General features: G+C 44.3%; 1 protein-coding gene across 1 annotated transcript in view; it reads right to left on the bottom strand.

Annotated features, from left to right (window-relative positions):
- The window catches only part of LOC126249390 (adhesion G protein-coupled receptor L4), a 346,296-nt gene that overhangs the window by 154,419 nt on the left and 174,431 nt on the right, over positions 1–17,446 (bottom strand). Inside the window, exons 5-6 of the mRNA XM_049951043.1 lie at positions 4,953–5,045; positions 4,752–4,895 (exon numbers count right to left, since the gene is read on the bottom strand). Of these exons, the coding sequence (XP_049807000.1) occupies positions 4,752–4,895; positions 4,953–5,045 (237 nt within the window). The remainder of the gene's footprint in view (positions 1–4,751; positions 4,896–4,952; positions 5,046–17,446) is intronic.

The raw sequence follows: 17,446 nt of genomic DNA, 5'->3' as shown, positions 1-17,446 counted from the left end.
GTAAGGAACCTTGTTCTCAGGTCCCTCAGGTGTAGGAACCAGTAAGGTTTGCTAGGTATGACGCCATGTCACCACACTGCATGAAGGAAATTTGAAATTGTGTTCTTCACTTTGGTTTCTGGAAGAAGCTGTGTGTGTTTGTGTGTGTACTGACGGTGCTGGAAAGGGGAACGTATACGTACCGAAAAATGCACATGCGTGGTGACGACAGCTGCTTGTCGGCTAAGGTTAACAGGGAGAAGAGTGGAATAATATGCATAATTTATGAAGATGACCAATCCTCCTTTACCTCTCTTTCCACAGGTGTCGTTCTTTCTGTGTAAGGTGTAACTACTTTAAGTGGAATCGTAAAGTAATTCAAAAGGTCTATTGTAAACACAAGTGCCAAGATCTTCACTGAGCTAGTAATCTCAGTTCCTTCACATATAGTCATAACCTATATACATTCCAATATGATATTTTAAGGGAATAGCTAAGTTACGTGGTTTCTTGTAGGTTGGTTGGCTGGTTGGTTGCTTATTGCATTTCACAGTACCAGCTCCTTTATTATCTTATCCCCTACATTTCATTTACGCATTGTCCAACACTGATACATTATAATTAAACTAAAGCCTCGTTGCGAGTTAACTGGTGCCTTTAGAATATGACAAAAAGAAATTAAATATTGTATAACAGGATCGCCACTAGGTTTTACTACATAGAAAAGAAAGAAATAAGCTCCGATGTTCTTCATGTCTTAATCATACCAGCGAATGAAATTTTCTAACCATATGAAACTGGTAGAACTTACAAGTTGTGGTGACCCTTTCATACATGAAGGTTCAGTAAAAATTCATCGTCATTTAACTGAAATAAGTTGAATACTATGTACTGTCAAAAAACTTAGAAGTAATGAAACAGCCGGCCGGAGTGGCCGAGCGGTTCTAGGCGCTGCAGTCTGGAAGCACAAGACCGCTACGGTCGCAGGTTCGAATCCTGCCTCGGGCATGGGTGTGTGTGATGTCTTTAGGTTAGTTAGGTTTAAGTAGTTCTAAGTTCTAGGGGACTGATGACCACAGCAGTTAAGTCCCATAGTGCTCAGAGCCATTTGAACCAAATAATGAAACAAGTAAATAAAAAGCTGCAAACTGTCAACAAAATATCAATGATCCATAGAATTTTTACCCAGCCTCTGATGCACTCAGCCAATCTCGCGGAGCAGCTAGGGCATGTCCTTCCTCTGACAGACCCAGCTAAGAGTGAAGTGCTGCCCTATCATTATAGCGGGCTGGCTTCTGCATCGTATTTAACTGCTCGATTCTGAATTGAGCCAATCGGCATTCGCCATATCTCCCATCAGAAGTCAAATACTGTTATGTTATATTCACAGAAATACACATCTCCCTTAAATAGGAGTATTTTTTTAATTTTCGAACTTCTTATTCGTTTATGTCACTTACTGAGGTAATAATTCGTAGTTTAAGATTCTGTATTTCGTGTCATAATCTCTTCCCGCGGTTTCTCTGTTCTGTCCTAGCTATTTATTAATAAAAGAGGTCATATATTACTGCTACAAGAAGTGTCATGGCACTATGAAAACAATGGAGACTTTATTAAATAGTAAGGCATAGGTACGGCACTCGAAAGACACACTGCATGTGGAATCAGGGCAAGCGAGCACAACAATTAGCACATCCTAGGTGAAAATGGTATCCTACCGCAGTCGCGGACACTGCCAGGTTGACAACACGCTATAAGCAATGGTCACAGCAATGGCAGCAGACTGAAGCCAAAACAAGGGAATGCTGACCCTGTGGGACGTTTCGAGACTATTCGGTGAGGTTCTGGAAAGATTTTGATCACTGGAAGGACCTTCAGTGGAAGCGTGGGACAGCGACACTGTCAGGGAAAACCCGTCTAGACCCTGATAAACAGCAGTTAGGGGAGTCTGAGGAGTAGCGGATGAGTTAAACAGTGAGAGTGTTAGTGAGTGAGTCACATAGTTGGAGCCTCAGTCATCATCAGATAGCAGCTGAGTTGTTGGGAATCATCACTGTAAAGTGACAGTTGGATGATACTGCAGTAAACTACCAGAAGAGTACATGCATTTGAGGGAGGCACTGATTTTCCAGTAAGAGCCAGCCACTGTTCTTACACTGAGTTTCCTGCCTGTTAGCAACCAGCTCTGTAGAGTCTGTCTCTAGAAGTAGCAAAGAGTAATAGTATTTCTGCATGTCAGGATATACAGAGGAACAAGTGTCACCTTACGCTTTTCTCTTAGTGTCTACTTGCGTGAGTAGCAACAAGGAATAATTGTTAGTTTTCTGTGTATGAGATGGAACAAGTGGGGTCTCGCACTCTCCTCTTACCTTGATTTGAGAATGTGATGGAATCATTGGAACGAGTCACTATCAAAGCACTAGTCTCTGATAGTAAAAGGTAGTACCCAGGAACGGGGGTCGCTGGAGTGGTAGTGTAATCACTGATGGATAATAAGCCACTGTGAGGCACCTCTCTGAGTAAGGATGAACTACTGAAAAATTAAGTGTTCTTAAATTGTATTTTGAATTGTTTGCACTCTTAATGACTTGCTACAAACTTCTCCTCTGCATTACAACATCACTTCTGCTAAATATTTTAGGAGACTTTCTCCCTCTCACTCCGTTAAAGGCAAATCAGTAGATCTCAACCCACAGTGTTGCCAATGTCCCGACTGCGGAATGCAGGCTTGTGGAACACAACAGTTCATACAAAATCTCCCTCATCTCTAGGGTTGTGGACGGGGTGGGGGCAGAGAAGGAGGGAAGGATGACACGAGGAGAAAAGAAATCTCACTGCTGGTGGGATATGCCTGCTGTGAGGTGTAGCTTTCTGTAGCCGGTCATAGCCCTCCTCCCTCCCGCCCAGCTTACTTCAGGCACCAGGATAGCTTTGTCGTCTCGAAGAACAGCCCGAGATTGCAGTTTTCTTGCAAAATGTTGCCATCTCGTTGCCCTTGTTGTGCGGCAGAATAATTTTATTGTACATGCTTAAATTTTTTAAAGCTGGACCCAGCGAGCTCAGTACAAAACAGGCTAGCTCGTCGCCAGTGTGCCAGTTGGAATGTTAACAAGATATACCAACGATGTAACAGACATCAGGATATGAAGCGAATATTTCCACACAACCTCCGAGCGAGGAACGTAGAAACGCAGTCGTCGCAGTGCTACATAACGTGGTAGTGTGAAGTAATACTTCACAACTTCAACGCAAGAGTCCGACTACGAAGTCAGATTTAGACAGAAAGACACTATCTTGACGATACAGAATAATCCCTGAATTACCACAATGAGGTAAGGAACGCTGACGAAAACGATAAACGAGGGCAAACGCGGTCATATAGCTAGAGACACGGCGTGATAGGCACCAGCTCGGGCTTTTAAACAACAAGGCTTTTAGATCTCAAAGACATATTCAGTCGTGATCTCTTTCTGGCCGTGTCGCTAGAACCAGGGAGTATGATGGGCAATTGCGTTTCTGTCAAACCACGAAAAGCTAATCAATGATGGTCTGCCTGGTACCTGCATGCTGATTTCAACACCGAGACATAGCCAACATTATACATACCACAACTATGGTCGTTATTGCTGTCCACCGTGAGATCTAGAGTGTGGCCAGCCCTCCTGTGCTACGGATCATCTAGGATGATAGGCGAGCTGTTATCTCCACAACAGCCAGGCGTGGCACGTTCATGCAGTCAGCTGGCCGACTCGTGAACAACTGCTGCAGCCTTGGTCCATCTAGGGTGGATGACTAGGGCCTTGTATTCACAGCGACCGATATACAGGACCACAGCCAGCTGTCCTCACCATAGTGCACGACAGGCATAGACAGCACCGTACTAATTATTTTGTAAAAAACTTTTGTTTATTTATAGACGCAATATGGTTCATGGTGTGGGTTCCTGTCGTCATGTCCTAGTTCATGAACCACTAGCAACGAATGAGTGGCCAATTAAGTGGTCCTGACAGCCGGGATACCAGTTACTTTCGAATAAGGCTGGGCGTCTCGGACATATTCTGAGTCGTGGTCACCTTTGTGCTCAGACGGCATAGACTACCAAATCCACCGGTTAGTCCCTCAACCGTTAGGGGTTAAACTCAATGGGACCCGGGGCAAGTAAGGCTAGCAACCTGCTTCCCTGGTACTTTAAATATGATGCTGGCAACAATCAGAGCAAAATGCCTCGGACCTTTGGAGGTGACGGAGTCCCACCTCTAATGCTGGCAACAATCAGAGCAAAATGCCTCGGACCTTCGGAGGTGACGGAGTCTCACCCCTAATTGACAAACCAGGGACTCCTAAGATACGACTCGGCAAACGAACGGTAACGAGATGGGGAGCTATTAATATAAATGGGGGCAACTCTGGGAAGAAGGTAGAGCTGGCAGAGGCCGCAAGTAAGATGGGGTTGGACGTTTTAGCTGTAAGTGACATTCGGGTAAGGGGTGAGGAAGAAGAGGAAGTGGGAGAATACAAGGTCTACCTGTCAGGAGTCAAAGAAGGAATAGCACAATGGGGTGTAGGGCTTTACATCAGTATCCTTACTGATGTACGCCTCTAGGCGTAAGGATACTGACCTAGCTACACTCCGTGTCTGGCTTCCTACTCACAAAGCGACCCCTGTTCTGCAGCTCGCAACACCTTGCAGGATGAGATTTTATTCGGTGAGCTTATGTATGTAAATGCCCTATAAGTTGGATGTCATTTGAAGTGTTACTTCTTTTCGTTACCTTCTTGTGGATGTGGGCGAGCGCGGGCCGGCGGCACTGCGAGAAGTCGGGGCGCTGCCAGGAGGCGCGGTGAGTGTCGGTGAGGACGCAGCGGCGGGTGGCGGCGCGGCCCGCGTGTGTGGCGGGGCAGGGCACGGCGCTCAGCTGGCCCGGCGCCGCCGCCGCCCACCACACGCCCAGCGCCCCCTCCGCCGCGCACACCGCCACCACAGACTTGTTCACCACCTCCACCGTAACGCTCGCGGAGTTGCTCGCCACGCTGCCTTGCACCTGGCAGTCGAATATTGCTGATTTCTGAAAAATACCAACTAGTAAGGACACGTAGGATATACTGCAAAATGCGGCTGTCTCACAAAAATATATTTCAGTTACATTGTCGGAGAAAAGGAAAAAAAAGTCAAACACCCAGAAAAGGAGGAGGAAACGAAATGGGGTGGGTGGATGATGGGATGTGTGTGAAATCTTATGGGACTTAACTGCTAAGGTCATCAGTCCCTAAGCTTACACACTACTTAACCTAAATTATACAAAGGACAAACACACACACCCATGCCCGAGGGAGGTTGGTTGGTTGGTTGGTTTGTGGGATTAAAGAAACCAGACTGCTACGGTCGTCGGTCCCGCCCGAGGGAGGACTCGAACCTCCGCCGGGACCAGCCGTATAGTCCATGACTGCAGCGCCTTAGACGGCTCGGCTAATCCGGAAACGAAATGAATCTTCACGGCTTGAAAGGGTATGTAATGTTATTTCAATGATTTCAAAATCGAGTCAAATTTACGAATAATCAGACAGTATTTTTTCTTTTTGGGGCCTTTGTCCCGCTTCAGCGCGGAGTCGGCTGTGTTTCTATGGATTTGGCAGTGTTAGTTGCAGAGGGTGGCCGGATGCCCTTCCTGCCGCTACCCCGAACACTCTCCCCCCCCCCCCCCCCCATGGGACGGAATTAGAGTACCCCAGCTGTCTGCATCTAGTGTAAGCCATGGAATGCTGCGAACGTATTCAAATGTCTGCGAGTCATGTAACTGAGGCGGAGCATGGGGACCAGCCCGGTATTCACCTAGCGGGATGTGGAAAATCGCATTAGCGCTCTCGGCTACCCTGGCGAGCACAAACAATCAGACCGTACACCCTCTGGCCTGCATGCATGACTCTGTTGTAAATGGTGTCGTAAACTACGATTCTCTGCTATAAGTCAAGCTCACCCACAACTGTTGTAACTGGGTTGGGGTGGGTTGTTTGGGGGGAAGAGACCAAACAGCGAGGTCATCGGTCTCATCGTATTAGGGAAGGAAGTCGGCTGTGCCCTTTCAAAGGAACCATCCCGGAATTTGCCCAGAGCGATTTAGGGTAATCACTGAAAACCTGAATCAGGATGGCCGGACGCGGGATTGAACCGTCTTCCTCCCGAATGCGAGTCCATTGTGCTAACCACTGCGCCACCTCGCTCGGTGTGTTGTAACTGGGCCTCGATATAATGGATACAGGCAGTGGGACGAAGTAGACGTTCGAGCTGGTCCCGCATATGGGTGTGTTCTATCGAGCAGAGATCAGGGGATCACGCTTTTTATTTATTTGTTTACACGTCAAGTTCCGTAGGACAAAATTGAGGAGCAAATCTCCAAGGTCATGGGACGTGTCAGTACATGAAATTACAACATAGAAGTAATAACAGATAAAATTAATGTTCATGAACCTGAAAAAAGTTAGTTCATAAGTTTAAGTAAACGCTATCAGCAATACAATAAGAATCAGCTTAATTTTTCAAGGAACTCCTCGACAGAATAGAAGGAGTGACCCATGAGGAAACTCTTCAATTTCGATTTGAAAGCGCGTGGATTACTGCTAAGATTTTTGAATTCGTGTGGCAGCTTATTGAAAATGGATGCAGCAGTATACTGCACACCTTTTTGCACAAGAGTTAAGGAAGTCCGATCCAAATGCAGGTTTGATTTCTGCCGAGTATTATCCGTATGAAAGCTGCTTGTTCTTGGGAATAAACTAATATTGGTAACAAGAAACGACAATAAGGAATATACATATTGAGAGGCCAATGACAAAATACCTAGACTCGTGAACAGAGGTTGACAAGAGGTTCGTGAACTCACACCACTTATTGCCCGAACCACCCGTTTCTGAGCCAAAAATATCCTTTTAGAATGGGAAGAGTTACCCCAAAATATAATACCATACGACATAAGCGAATGAAAATAAACAAAGTAGACTAATTTTTGTGTCGAACGATCACCCACTTCTAATACCGTTCGAATAGTAAAAATGCCAGTATTAAGTCTTTGAACAAGATCCTGAACGTGGGCTTTCCACGACAGCTTACTATCTATCTGAACGCCTAGAAATTAGAACTGTCAGTTTCACTAATCATATGCCCGTTCCGTAAAATTAAAACGTCAGGTTTTGTTGAATTGTGGGTTAGAAACTGTAAAAACTGAGTCTTACTGTGATTTAGCGTTAGTTTATTTTCTAGAAGCCATGAACTTAGGTCATGTACTGCACTATTTGAAACCGAGCCAATGTTGCACTCAAAATCCTTTACTACCAAGCTACTGTGACCAGCAAACAGAAATATTTTAGAGTTACCCGTAATACTAGAGGGCATATCATTTATGTAAATAAGGAACAGGAGTGGCCCCAACACTGATCCCTGGGGCACCCCCCACTTGACAGTACCCCACTCAGACTCCACATCATAGCCGTTATCAACATTGTGAATAATGACCTTTTACTGCCTGTTGTTAAAGTAAGAGGTGAACCAATTGTGAGCTACTCCCCATATTCCGTAATGGTCCAACTTATGGAGCAATATTTTGTGATCAACACAATCAAATGCCTTAGTTAAATAAAAAAATATACAAAGCGTTCGAAACCTTTTGTTTAGCCCATCCAGTACCTCACAGAGAAAAGAGAATATAGCATTTTCAGTTGGTAAACGACTTCTAAAGCCGAACTGTACATTTGATAGCAAATCGTGTGATATAAAATGATCAATTATCCTTACATACACAACTTTTCCCATAACTTTTGCAAACACTGATGGCATAGAAATAGGCCTAAAATTATCTACATTACCCCTTTCTCCCTTTTTATAATGCGGCTTTACTACTGAGTACTTAAATCGCCCAGGAAACTGACCATTCCTAAAGGAAAAATTACAAATATGGCTAGATACAGGGCTAACTTGTGAACCACAGTACTTTAATATTCTGCTAGACACTCCATCATAACCATGAGAGTCCTTAGTCTTCAGTGATTTAATTATTGACTCAATCTCCCTCTTGTCTGTATCACAGAAGAGTATTTCTGACATAAATCTCGGAAAGGCATTTGACAAGAAAGTTATATGATTTCCTGTAGAAACTAAATATTTATATAATTCACCAGCAGTGCTCAGAAAATGATTGTTAAATACTGTACATGTCATTTACATATATTTATCAGTAAAAGAAATATTTTTACTACGAACGGACTTTATATCGTTGGCCTTGTGCTGCTGACTAGACACTTCGTTCACAACTGACCATATGGTTTTAATTTTATCATGTTAATTAGCTATTCTATTTGCATAAGACATGCTTTTCGCCATCCTAATAAGATTTTAAGTGCCTTACAGTAGTGTTTGTAATGGGCTACTGTAGCTTGATTGTGACTCCTTCTCACATTTTGAAATAATTCCCGCTTTGTTCTACATGATATCCTTATCCCGCTAGTCAGCCACCCGGGCTGCCCATTACTACTAGTACCCCGTTTAGAATGTTCTAATGGATAGCAACTCTGGCCAGGGGGTTACCTCAAAATCATGCAGACGATTTATAGGGACTCGTGCCGTGTATGGACGAGCGTTGTCCCGTTGAATAACACCACTAAAAAAAAATGGTTCAAATGGCTCTGAGCACTATGGGACTCAACTGCTGAGGTCATTAGTCCCCTAGAACTTAGAACTAATTAAACCTAACTAACCTAAGGACATCACACACATCCATGCCCGAGGCAGGATTCGAACCTGCGACCGTAGTGGTCTCGCGGTTCCAGACTGCAGCGCCAGAACCGCGCGGCCACTTCGGCCGGCTAATAACACCACTACTATACTGTTATATGAGAGGTAACACATGAGGACGCAGAATGTCCAGGGCGTCCTGTTGTGCCGTCGGAGTTCCCTCAGTCACCAACAGACGTGACCTGAAGTTATACCTGATGACTCCCCACGCCATGACTCCACTGTGCCTCTTCAAAGCATTGGAAGAATGTGGCCACTCTACAGGTCACCGCCTTATTTAGCGACGATGGTCATCAAGGGTAGTGAACAACCGCGATTCATCCCTGAACACAATTCGACGCCATCCATCAACAGTCCACGCTTCCTAGTCACAGCCGTTTGTGAGGTTAACGGCAGCCCATGCAGAGGACGGTAATTTCTTAGTCCAACTGCTGTTAGTCTGCTACCTATGGTGCGGGATGACACAGAATGTTGGTAGCAGTCTATTACTTGTTCTCGGATGGCAAGCACAGATGTGAAAGGGTTACGATGTGCTCGGTGCACAACACGGCAATCCTCTGCTGTGGTGGTCAGACGTGGTTGACTGAAACCTTGACGACGATTGTACGGTTCAGAATCGGGCCGCTGTCATATCTGAACGCGCTTCAAACCTGAATCTTGGACAGTTCACCAGCCAGCCAAATGAGTCCTTTTTCAAAGTGTAAGTTCAAAATGGTTCAAATGGCTCTGAGCACTATGCTACTTAACTTCTGAGGTCATCAGTCGCCTAGAACTTAGAACTACTTAAACCTAACTAACCTAAGGATATTACACACATCCATGCCAGAGGCAGGATTCGAACCTGCGACCGTAGCGCCCAGAACCGCACGGCCACTCCGACCGGCAAAGTGTAAGTGGTACTGAAATGCTTTCTCACGCGAGTGCAGGGCATCTCGGTGTCCTTTGGAGTGATCAATCAACATTAATTAGATACGTTTGTCTGCATGGCCATCTTCCGCAGCAGCTGTTAAAATCAGTTATTAGACTGTTGGTGCTTCCGTCTTGAGCTTACCGCAATTTAATTAAAGAGAATTTTACACCAGAAGCGTTTCGCTTTTATTTGTAAAGCATCTTCCGTGGTTATTCTAAAAATCGGATACACATGAATGTATATTTTTGGTTGTTTTAGATTAAAAACAGCGTTTTGTTTATAAAGTTGGAGTGCAAGTTACTCACGATGTGGCTCTACATATTCTCAAAACCACTGCTTCTTCCCTCCCTGCTAGCAGTGGTTGGGGTTGAAGGATTTCATTTCACATATACAGTTGACAATTTTTGCTATTTTGCAGTATTTATTGCTGTGCTTTTCGGTGTTTTTACTCTTCACTCTTGTAAATCGAAACTGAAGTTACGTGTGTTTCTCATTCTGCGCAGTGTTACAGTACTTCCGTCTGATCATTTGTTTTATTGCAGGTTGCGAGCGTTGCCAAACTGCGAAAGCCGCTACCCTCTCCCAATTTCTCTCTCTCTCTCTCTCTCTCTCTCTCTCTCTCACACACACACACACACACACATGAATTAATAAACAAAGAAAAAGTAGTTTCACAGGTTGGCAAAGCTCGGAAACTGCACGAGAAACACAGATAACTTCATATGAAACTTCCTGGCAGATTAAAACTGTGTGCCCGACCGAGACTCGAACTCGGGACCTTTGCCTTTCGCGGGCAAGTGCTCTACCAACTGAGCTACCGAAGCACGACTCACGCCTGGTACTCACAGCTTTACTTCTCCCAGTATCTCGTCTCCTACCTTCCAAACTTTACAGAAGCTCTCCTGCGAACCTTGCAGAACTAGCACTCCTGAAAGAGAGGATATAGCGGAGACATGGCTTAGCCACAGCCTGGGGGATGTTTCCAGAATGAGATTTTCACTCTGCAGCGGAGTGTGCGCTGATATGGAACTTCCTGGCAGATTAAAACAGAGGGTGACAAAGAAAAGTGTGCTAATTCCCATGTTCAAAAGCACAAGCAATTCAAAAACTGACTCAAATCGGCATGGCAGGGGGGAAGGGGTGGGGAATGTGGGGATTAACCAGAGGGGGTAATTAACTGATCAATGTAATTAATTAGTCGATTAATTTGATATCCAAGTTATAAAATGCTTCGGTAGCTCCGTTGGTAGAGCACTTGCCCGCGAATGGCAAAGGTCCCGAGTTCGAGTCTCGGTCGGGCACCCAGTTTTAATCTGCCAGGAAGTTTCATATCGGCGCACACTCCGCTGCAGAGTGAAAATCTCATTCATTACAGATAACTTCAGTTCGATTTACAAAGGTGAAGTGTAAAAAATCCAAAATAACCAAAATGCAGTGCAACAAATAGTGCAGAATGGCGAAACCTGCCAAGTTTATATGTGAAATGAAATCTTTCAACATCTGCCGCTACTAGAATGGGGGGAAGAAGCAGTTGTTCGGAGAATACGCAGAAAAACACCATAAGAAGCTTGAACTCCAACTATATAAACAAAACGCTGTTTTTAACCTAAAACAACAAAAAATGTACAAACATATGTATCCAATTTGCATAATAACCACGGAAGATGCTTTACAAATAAAACCGAAACGCGTCTGGTGTAAAATTCCCTTTAATTAAAGTGCAGTAAACTCAAGACGGAAAAACCAGTAATAACTGATCATCAGATACGGTTCATGCCTCTTACATGTACTAGTAGAGCTCGTAACAACACTAAACACGAACAACACTAATGCACTCTACTGACCCTTCTAACTCTCACAGATTGCAACTCTGATCATTTACATATCCGCCAACGGCGTGAACGTGTACAAAATTACATTGTGTTCCTGCCATGCCTTGTGGGTGCTTCACTTTTTTCTTTTTCTTCTTTTTTTTGACAGGTAGTATATGTTAGAAAAGTTTTCTTTGCAGAAAACGTTATTAACTTGATTATTTTTAAGTCCTGGGTAACAACGACTTTTATACTTAAGTAGTAGATCTGCTGGGTGTACCCGAACATCACCGATAAAATTGCGCAGGCTATTCAGGGATATTTTCTCTGTATTTTGCCACAACCGATTCGTGATCTGCGATGGCTCGTTACAGAGTAACTACATCTAGTTTCATTTCTTAACTCCATTTGCCTTTGCGTCTGTATTACACTAAAAATATTTACACCGTACTGGAAATGTCGACCGTGGGCGTTGTGTGTCTTTTGTGAAAACAAACTTGGTCCACTTACGATACTTGTTGCAGACAATATGACACTTCATTCTTCCCCCTGAAGTTTGCGTTCAGTGCTGTTCGGTTCTCTTACGGCTTTGTTTTTCTGTCAGTGTTAGTTGTCCGTTAACAACGATAAACAGCAGTGTTGGTAGGTTTACTAATGAAGTGCTGGTCTATATGCACTCCGCTAATAGGTTCGCTGAATGCAATGGAAGAGCGACACAAGTCTGCTTTGCTGAGCTGCTCCTGCAATAATGGCAACCACACGACAGTACTTTCTCATCTGACGGTTGTTACGTTACATTTAACTTAGTGTTGCACGTTTTGGCGACGGTGTATTACTGTTGTGAAGGTATTTTCTCAGAAACAAAAATAAATGGGGTAAAGAAGTTTCGTATTGCTACGTTGTGAGGAGACAGTGGCGACCAGTGGCCCCTCATACCAAAATGTTCAGAAAATATTCCAGAACAACCTCCGAAGTCTTGTCGATGGAGTTCAGATTCAGCCTGTACAGGGTGGTCAGAAACAGTCTGAAAGCTCGTTGAGCACGCCAGTGCAAGAATTTGCACGCGCTAAAATGCGGTAATGTATAGACACCTGTGAGTCTTTGAGTTACCACTTGTTCAAATGCTCGTTACCAGTGAAAATGTGTCTTGTGCAAAAGTGATAAATTGTACATCTGTTCAGTTTGAAGAAACCAAACGAAGAACATGTTTGGCGCCACTGTCTCTGGCAGACTGTTAGAATTTTCGTGCACAACGTTCTGATCGGCTAACTTCAATGATAATGAAATCGGAAACGGAGCAACGTATCAAATTTTTTCTTAACAAATATTTTTCAGCACAACCTGCCCTGAATCACCTTACAAGCTTCTCAGACTGTTTCTGACCACCCTGTATGTATTGTAGAGCTAAATATAGCGGCCGAAAGTCACAGGAAGGGGTGTCCATCTGAAAGATGTGTCGTATATGGTGCTCGAACGTTGCGGATAGATGCGACATATGGCGACAGTGTAGACGCTGTATCTGAACAGTTTGTGAAGTGTAGTGTGTACTATGAATGTGCGACGATGATCGGTGCAAGATGCATGCATATGGGAGATTACACAAGGATCCGGTTTCCGAGATCAACAGTGTCTACATGAGATTTTCAGTAATGAAGAAACAATCATCTTCAGTATCGCAGAGACAATGTTTCGACAATCGTAAACTGCCGCACAGGACGCTGGACGTGTCGTCTTATCCGCAGAGTCATACCGGGCAATTGCCGGTCTACCTAACGTAAGCCAGATCGCCGCAGACTTGACTATGGGGCTTCAGGAGTCCATTGCTACCATGACTCTACGGACGAAAATGCACTAAGAAGGTTGCAGAAGCTGACTACTAACTTTTGGCCATTCGGTGTAGACTCTACCTGATCAAATGCATCCAGACACTGAAAGGTGGTACGCCACTCACTCACTTTAACAACATTGTCAGTCAGATTAATATTCATATTTTAAAATCAAATGTTTCTCTGAGACATCTTAAGTCCCTTTTTATTATCTACGATAATGATCGAAGCAGACGAAATGAATTAAAATTTGTGCTTCGGCTAGGACTCGAACCCGTATCTTTTCGCTCACTAGCCAGAAAGTCTAGCCATTACACCAGCGTAGTACAATGGTCAATATTGCTGTACGAAGTACATAAGCTGAGTGCCACAAACTTTGTTTCGTTGGAGAGGGCACTCAGATTAGGTAGTTCGTGCAGCAATGTTGACCATCATACTGTGGTGGTGCAATGGTTAGCATTTCTACCTAGCAAGCAAGAAGACCGGGGTTCGAGTCCTAGCCGCATTACAAATTTTAATTCATTTCGTCTACTTCGATCATTCATATTTTAGGTCATGATCTCGGTGTTCCCCAGTGCTACATTTGGCACGTGTGTTTTATTATTTTATATATGAGGAAATTATGGACACAATGTTCATATAACTGCCTGTGTAGCCTGTAGAGATCTTGTACGCGAGGCGCTGTAGTGGAGGTGATATGGAGAAAAGGAGGAGGGATGCATTGTGGGCCATAAATGCTGAGTCTAATCACCTGGCTGTGCGAGTGTTTCTAGGCAGCAGCACTCTGTGCATTGTACCTGCAGATGGACTTCGGGCCATGACACTCCACTCTTTCCACTTAGGGCTGGAGCAGGAGTGCGCCGGTTCACAAAACATTTTACCTCGGCCAGGCAACAGTCTGTCGAAAAGGTGATTAGTTGTCGGAAAGTGGATGGAAGAAGCCATTTAAGAAAGACTCCTGTAATCTGAGCTTTTGTGCAAGCAGTGGGCAGGTCATAAAACTCCGAGCACTCTCATGCTAGAAGCTGGGACAATACGGGCAGAGCGGCTGGTGCACGTGTTTAGTGGTGGCAAGACTGTAACTCCCCTGACGCCAGGAAGTTGCCAGGTGCTTTTAGTAAGCGGCAAAAACGTATTTCATAGATACGACTGTCTGGTAAAGTTAACGCCCTTCTTTCAGAAACTGGAAATGGTCAGCCTCGAAAGATTGTATCGAATAAGGGACTGGGGTTCCATCATATTTTTTGCTGGAACATGGCCACGTTATAGTATGAAGGCTTTCACGACCGGATGACATATCTTCTGGTAAACCTTCCGGGATGTAAGGTCGTGGTCCATGAAACTCTTCAGCTCCTAACGTTTCGTCCAGAGCTGCGCTGGACATCTTCAGCATTTTCACCGGAGGAGAAACACCTCTGAAGATGTCCAGCGCAGCTCTGGACGAAACGTTAGGAGCTGAAGAGTTTCATGGACCACGACCTTTCATCCCGGAAGGTTTACCAGAAGATATGGCAACGTTAGCCTCGAGAACGGTGTCTCCCTGGTCTAAAATTTTCTTTTTTCAGCCAAGAGAGATTCTGAGTTTCTGATTGGCTTCTCTCAGGATGTGCAAATCGGAGGCTTGCTCCACCAGTGTGTGGACCCTGGTAGTGTGTCTGGATTGGCTACCAGGTCAACAGAACAGTTAAGAGGGGAGATTCAATGAGTAGTGGATAGTTCAGTTTGTTAGCAAAATGTGGAGGCGGTTTCGGTTTTGCTGATTCGGCTCCTGTACCAAGGCTGGGTGGAAAGTGGTTCTGATTCTTTGCCTTTTTCATCTTCTGGTCCATCCCTGATCGAAAACTTCAGGTGTTTCACAAATGGGTGAGATTTGTGGTCTGTAACATGTGGTGGACAAAGAGCCGGTGGCAGTTTCCAACTGTACCAACAGTGGAACTGCATATCTTCTCACATATGATGTGTCAAGAGGATGAACGTATTCGTCCTGAGTCAGCCGTCTGACGTTTGACCAATTCCAGTATGCACCGTAGTTCCTGTGAGTCAAATTGGTGTGGCCAGATCAGCGAACCGGTGCATCTCACACTAAAATCTGCTGGGATTTCAAGGCTCTGATGGGGACGTTTCCCATGTTTTAATAATCAGAACGCCAGACCGCGTAGATTGCAAATTTTCGTGGACGCGTCAGAACATTACAGCTGCCGCAGCGCGCCGCTCCTAACCTAGAGCGCGCCGTTTTCTGCTGCCGCCTGAATCAAGATAAAAGGCTTAAGTATTCCTGCAGCGGCGTAAGATTGTTAAATGATATTCACCGCTACCTGCTCTCCAGTAAACCTTACTTTGTGCTGTACTTGGTCGTACTTGATTCCATTTGAACAGAATTGGGCCTCACAGTAGACTGATGTAAACAAAGCCAAACTGCGTTGTAAAAGGGATTAATTCAGGGAAGAACTTGTATAGCTTCCACGGCAATGAATGCTTTCCAATCAAGTACCGTCCCTGTTCTGATCTGTGTTTGTGATTTTTCTGTAAGATTTATCACGTAGACTGTAGTCATAAAAGGATTAATTAATTGTCATTATTTTTGTAAACTTAAATACGCCATTTTTCTCATTCATAATCACTCAAATATTCTTTATTTTTAAATGTTCAAAATGGTTCAAATGGCTCTGAGCACTATGGGACTTAAAATCTGAGGTCATCAGTCCCCTAGAACTTAGAACTACTTAAGGACATCGCACATATCCATGCCCGAGGCAGGATTCCAGACTGAAGTACCTAGAAGCACTCGGCCACACTGGCCGGCTTTTCAAATGTTCAAATGTGTGTGAATTCCTAAGGGACCAAACTGCTGAGGTCATCTGTCACTAGACTTACACACTACATAAACTAACTCAAACTAAGAACAACACACACGCCCAGGTACCCGCAGGAGGACTCGAACATCCGGCGGGAGAGGTCGCGCAGTCCGTGACATGGCGCCTCGAACCACACGGCCACTCCGCACGGCTCACTGTTTTTATTTTATTGTGGCGATACATGGCTACACTAGCAACTCAAGATTCAATCTTATTACATTAGTTAATTTAAATATTAATTTGCGTTCTGAAAGCGACTGTAGACATAGGTAACAAAAGTGTCATGAGTAAATTCACTAATTTCATATATAAAATTTAAGGATTTAGTTCACCATTTGAAAGTTACTGAGGATAGCATTTAGCATCACTCAGGCATATGTTTATGATTAAAACAAGGGACGTCGTGCAACACCACTATATAATCCGGAACTGAGAACTAGAAGTCACGAGAGATGGACAGGCAAGTATAAAAGGACGCGAAGAGTATTTTGTTGTAAGTGGAGAAGCAGAACAGCAGTATGTGTCGGTCCTGAGAGCTCAATGACTTCGAATGTGGACTAGTCGCTGGATTTCACGTAAGTAACAGATACATCAAGGACACTACAACCCGTCTAGGACTGCCAAGACGACTGTTGGTGACTCTGAACACGAAGGAATACGAAGGAATAACGATAACTAAACCAAGAACAGGCAGTCCTCATGTACTGCTAGACACATACCGTCCAGGATTGCGAAAGGTGGTTGCAAAAAGAATATATGAAACATTACTACCTTCTCTGGTTTCTGCTTTTGAAGGAAGAAAGAACTGCCATTCCTCCACAGATATTTGGACACAACATTGAAAGTGTCTCCAGTAAAGTTCAAGCCATTATAAAGGCGAAGAATGGAAAAACCCGTATTAAAGTCCACTAACATGTGTTTTGATACATTTTATCAGATAGTGTATTTGTGTGAAGTTACGGAAATGGTACACTACCTTGTTATTTGTCTCAGTTACACAGCTATAAGGCTGTCACAGCTGATTTACTTGGGAAACTCTTGTTGCCTACAACGTGTAACTCTATTGGAAGGCAGCTGCAAGAAATATAGGAATGTTTCCTCGCAGATTAAAACTGTTTGCCGGATTTACGCTTGAACGCAATATCTTTCTTTTCGCGGACAGTGCTCTTGTTGGGTGAGCTATACGGGCGCAACTTTCTAGGCGCTTCAGTCCGGAACCGCGCGACTGATACGGTCGCAGGTTCGAATCCTGCCTCGGGCATGGATGCATGTGATGTCCTTAG

Source organism: Schistocerca nitens, chromosome 3 (assembly GCF_023898315.1).
Source record: "Schistocerca nitens isolate TAMUIC-IGC-003100 chromosome 3, iqSchNite1.1, whole genome shotgun sequence".
Taxonomy (NCBI): Eukaryota; Metazoa; Arthropoda; class Insecta; order Orthoptera; family Acrididae; genus Schistocerca; species Schistocerca nitens.
Note: the sequence above shows the minus strand (reverse complement) of the source record. Positions and strands in the feature narration are given on the sequence as shown.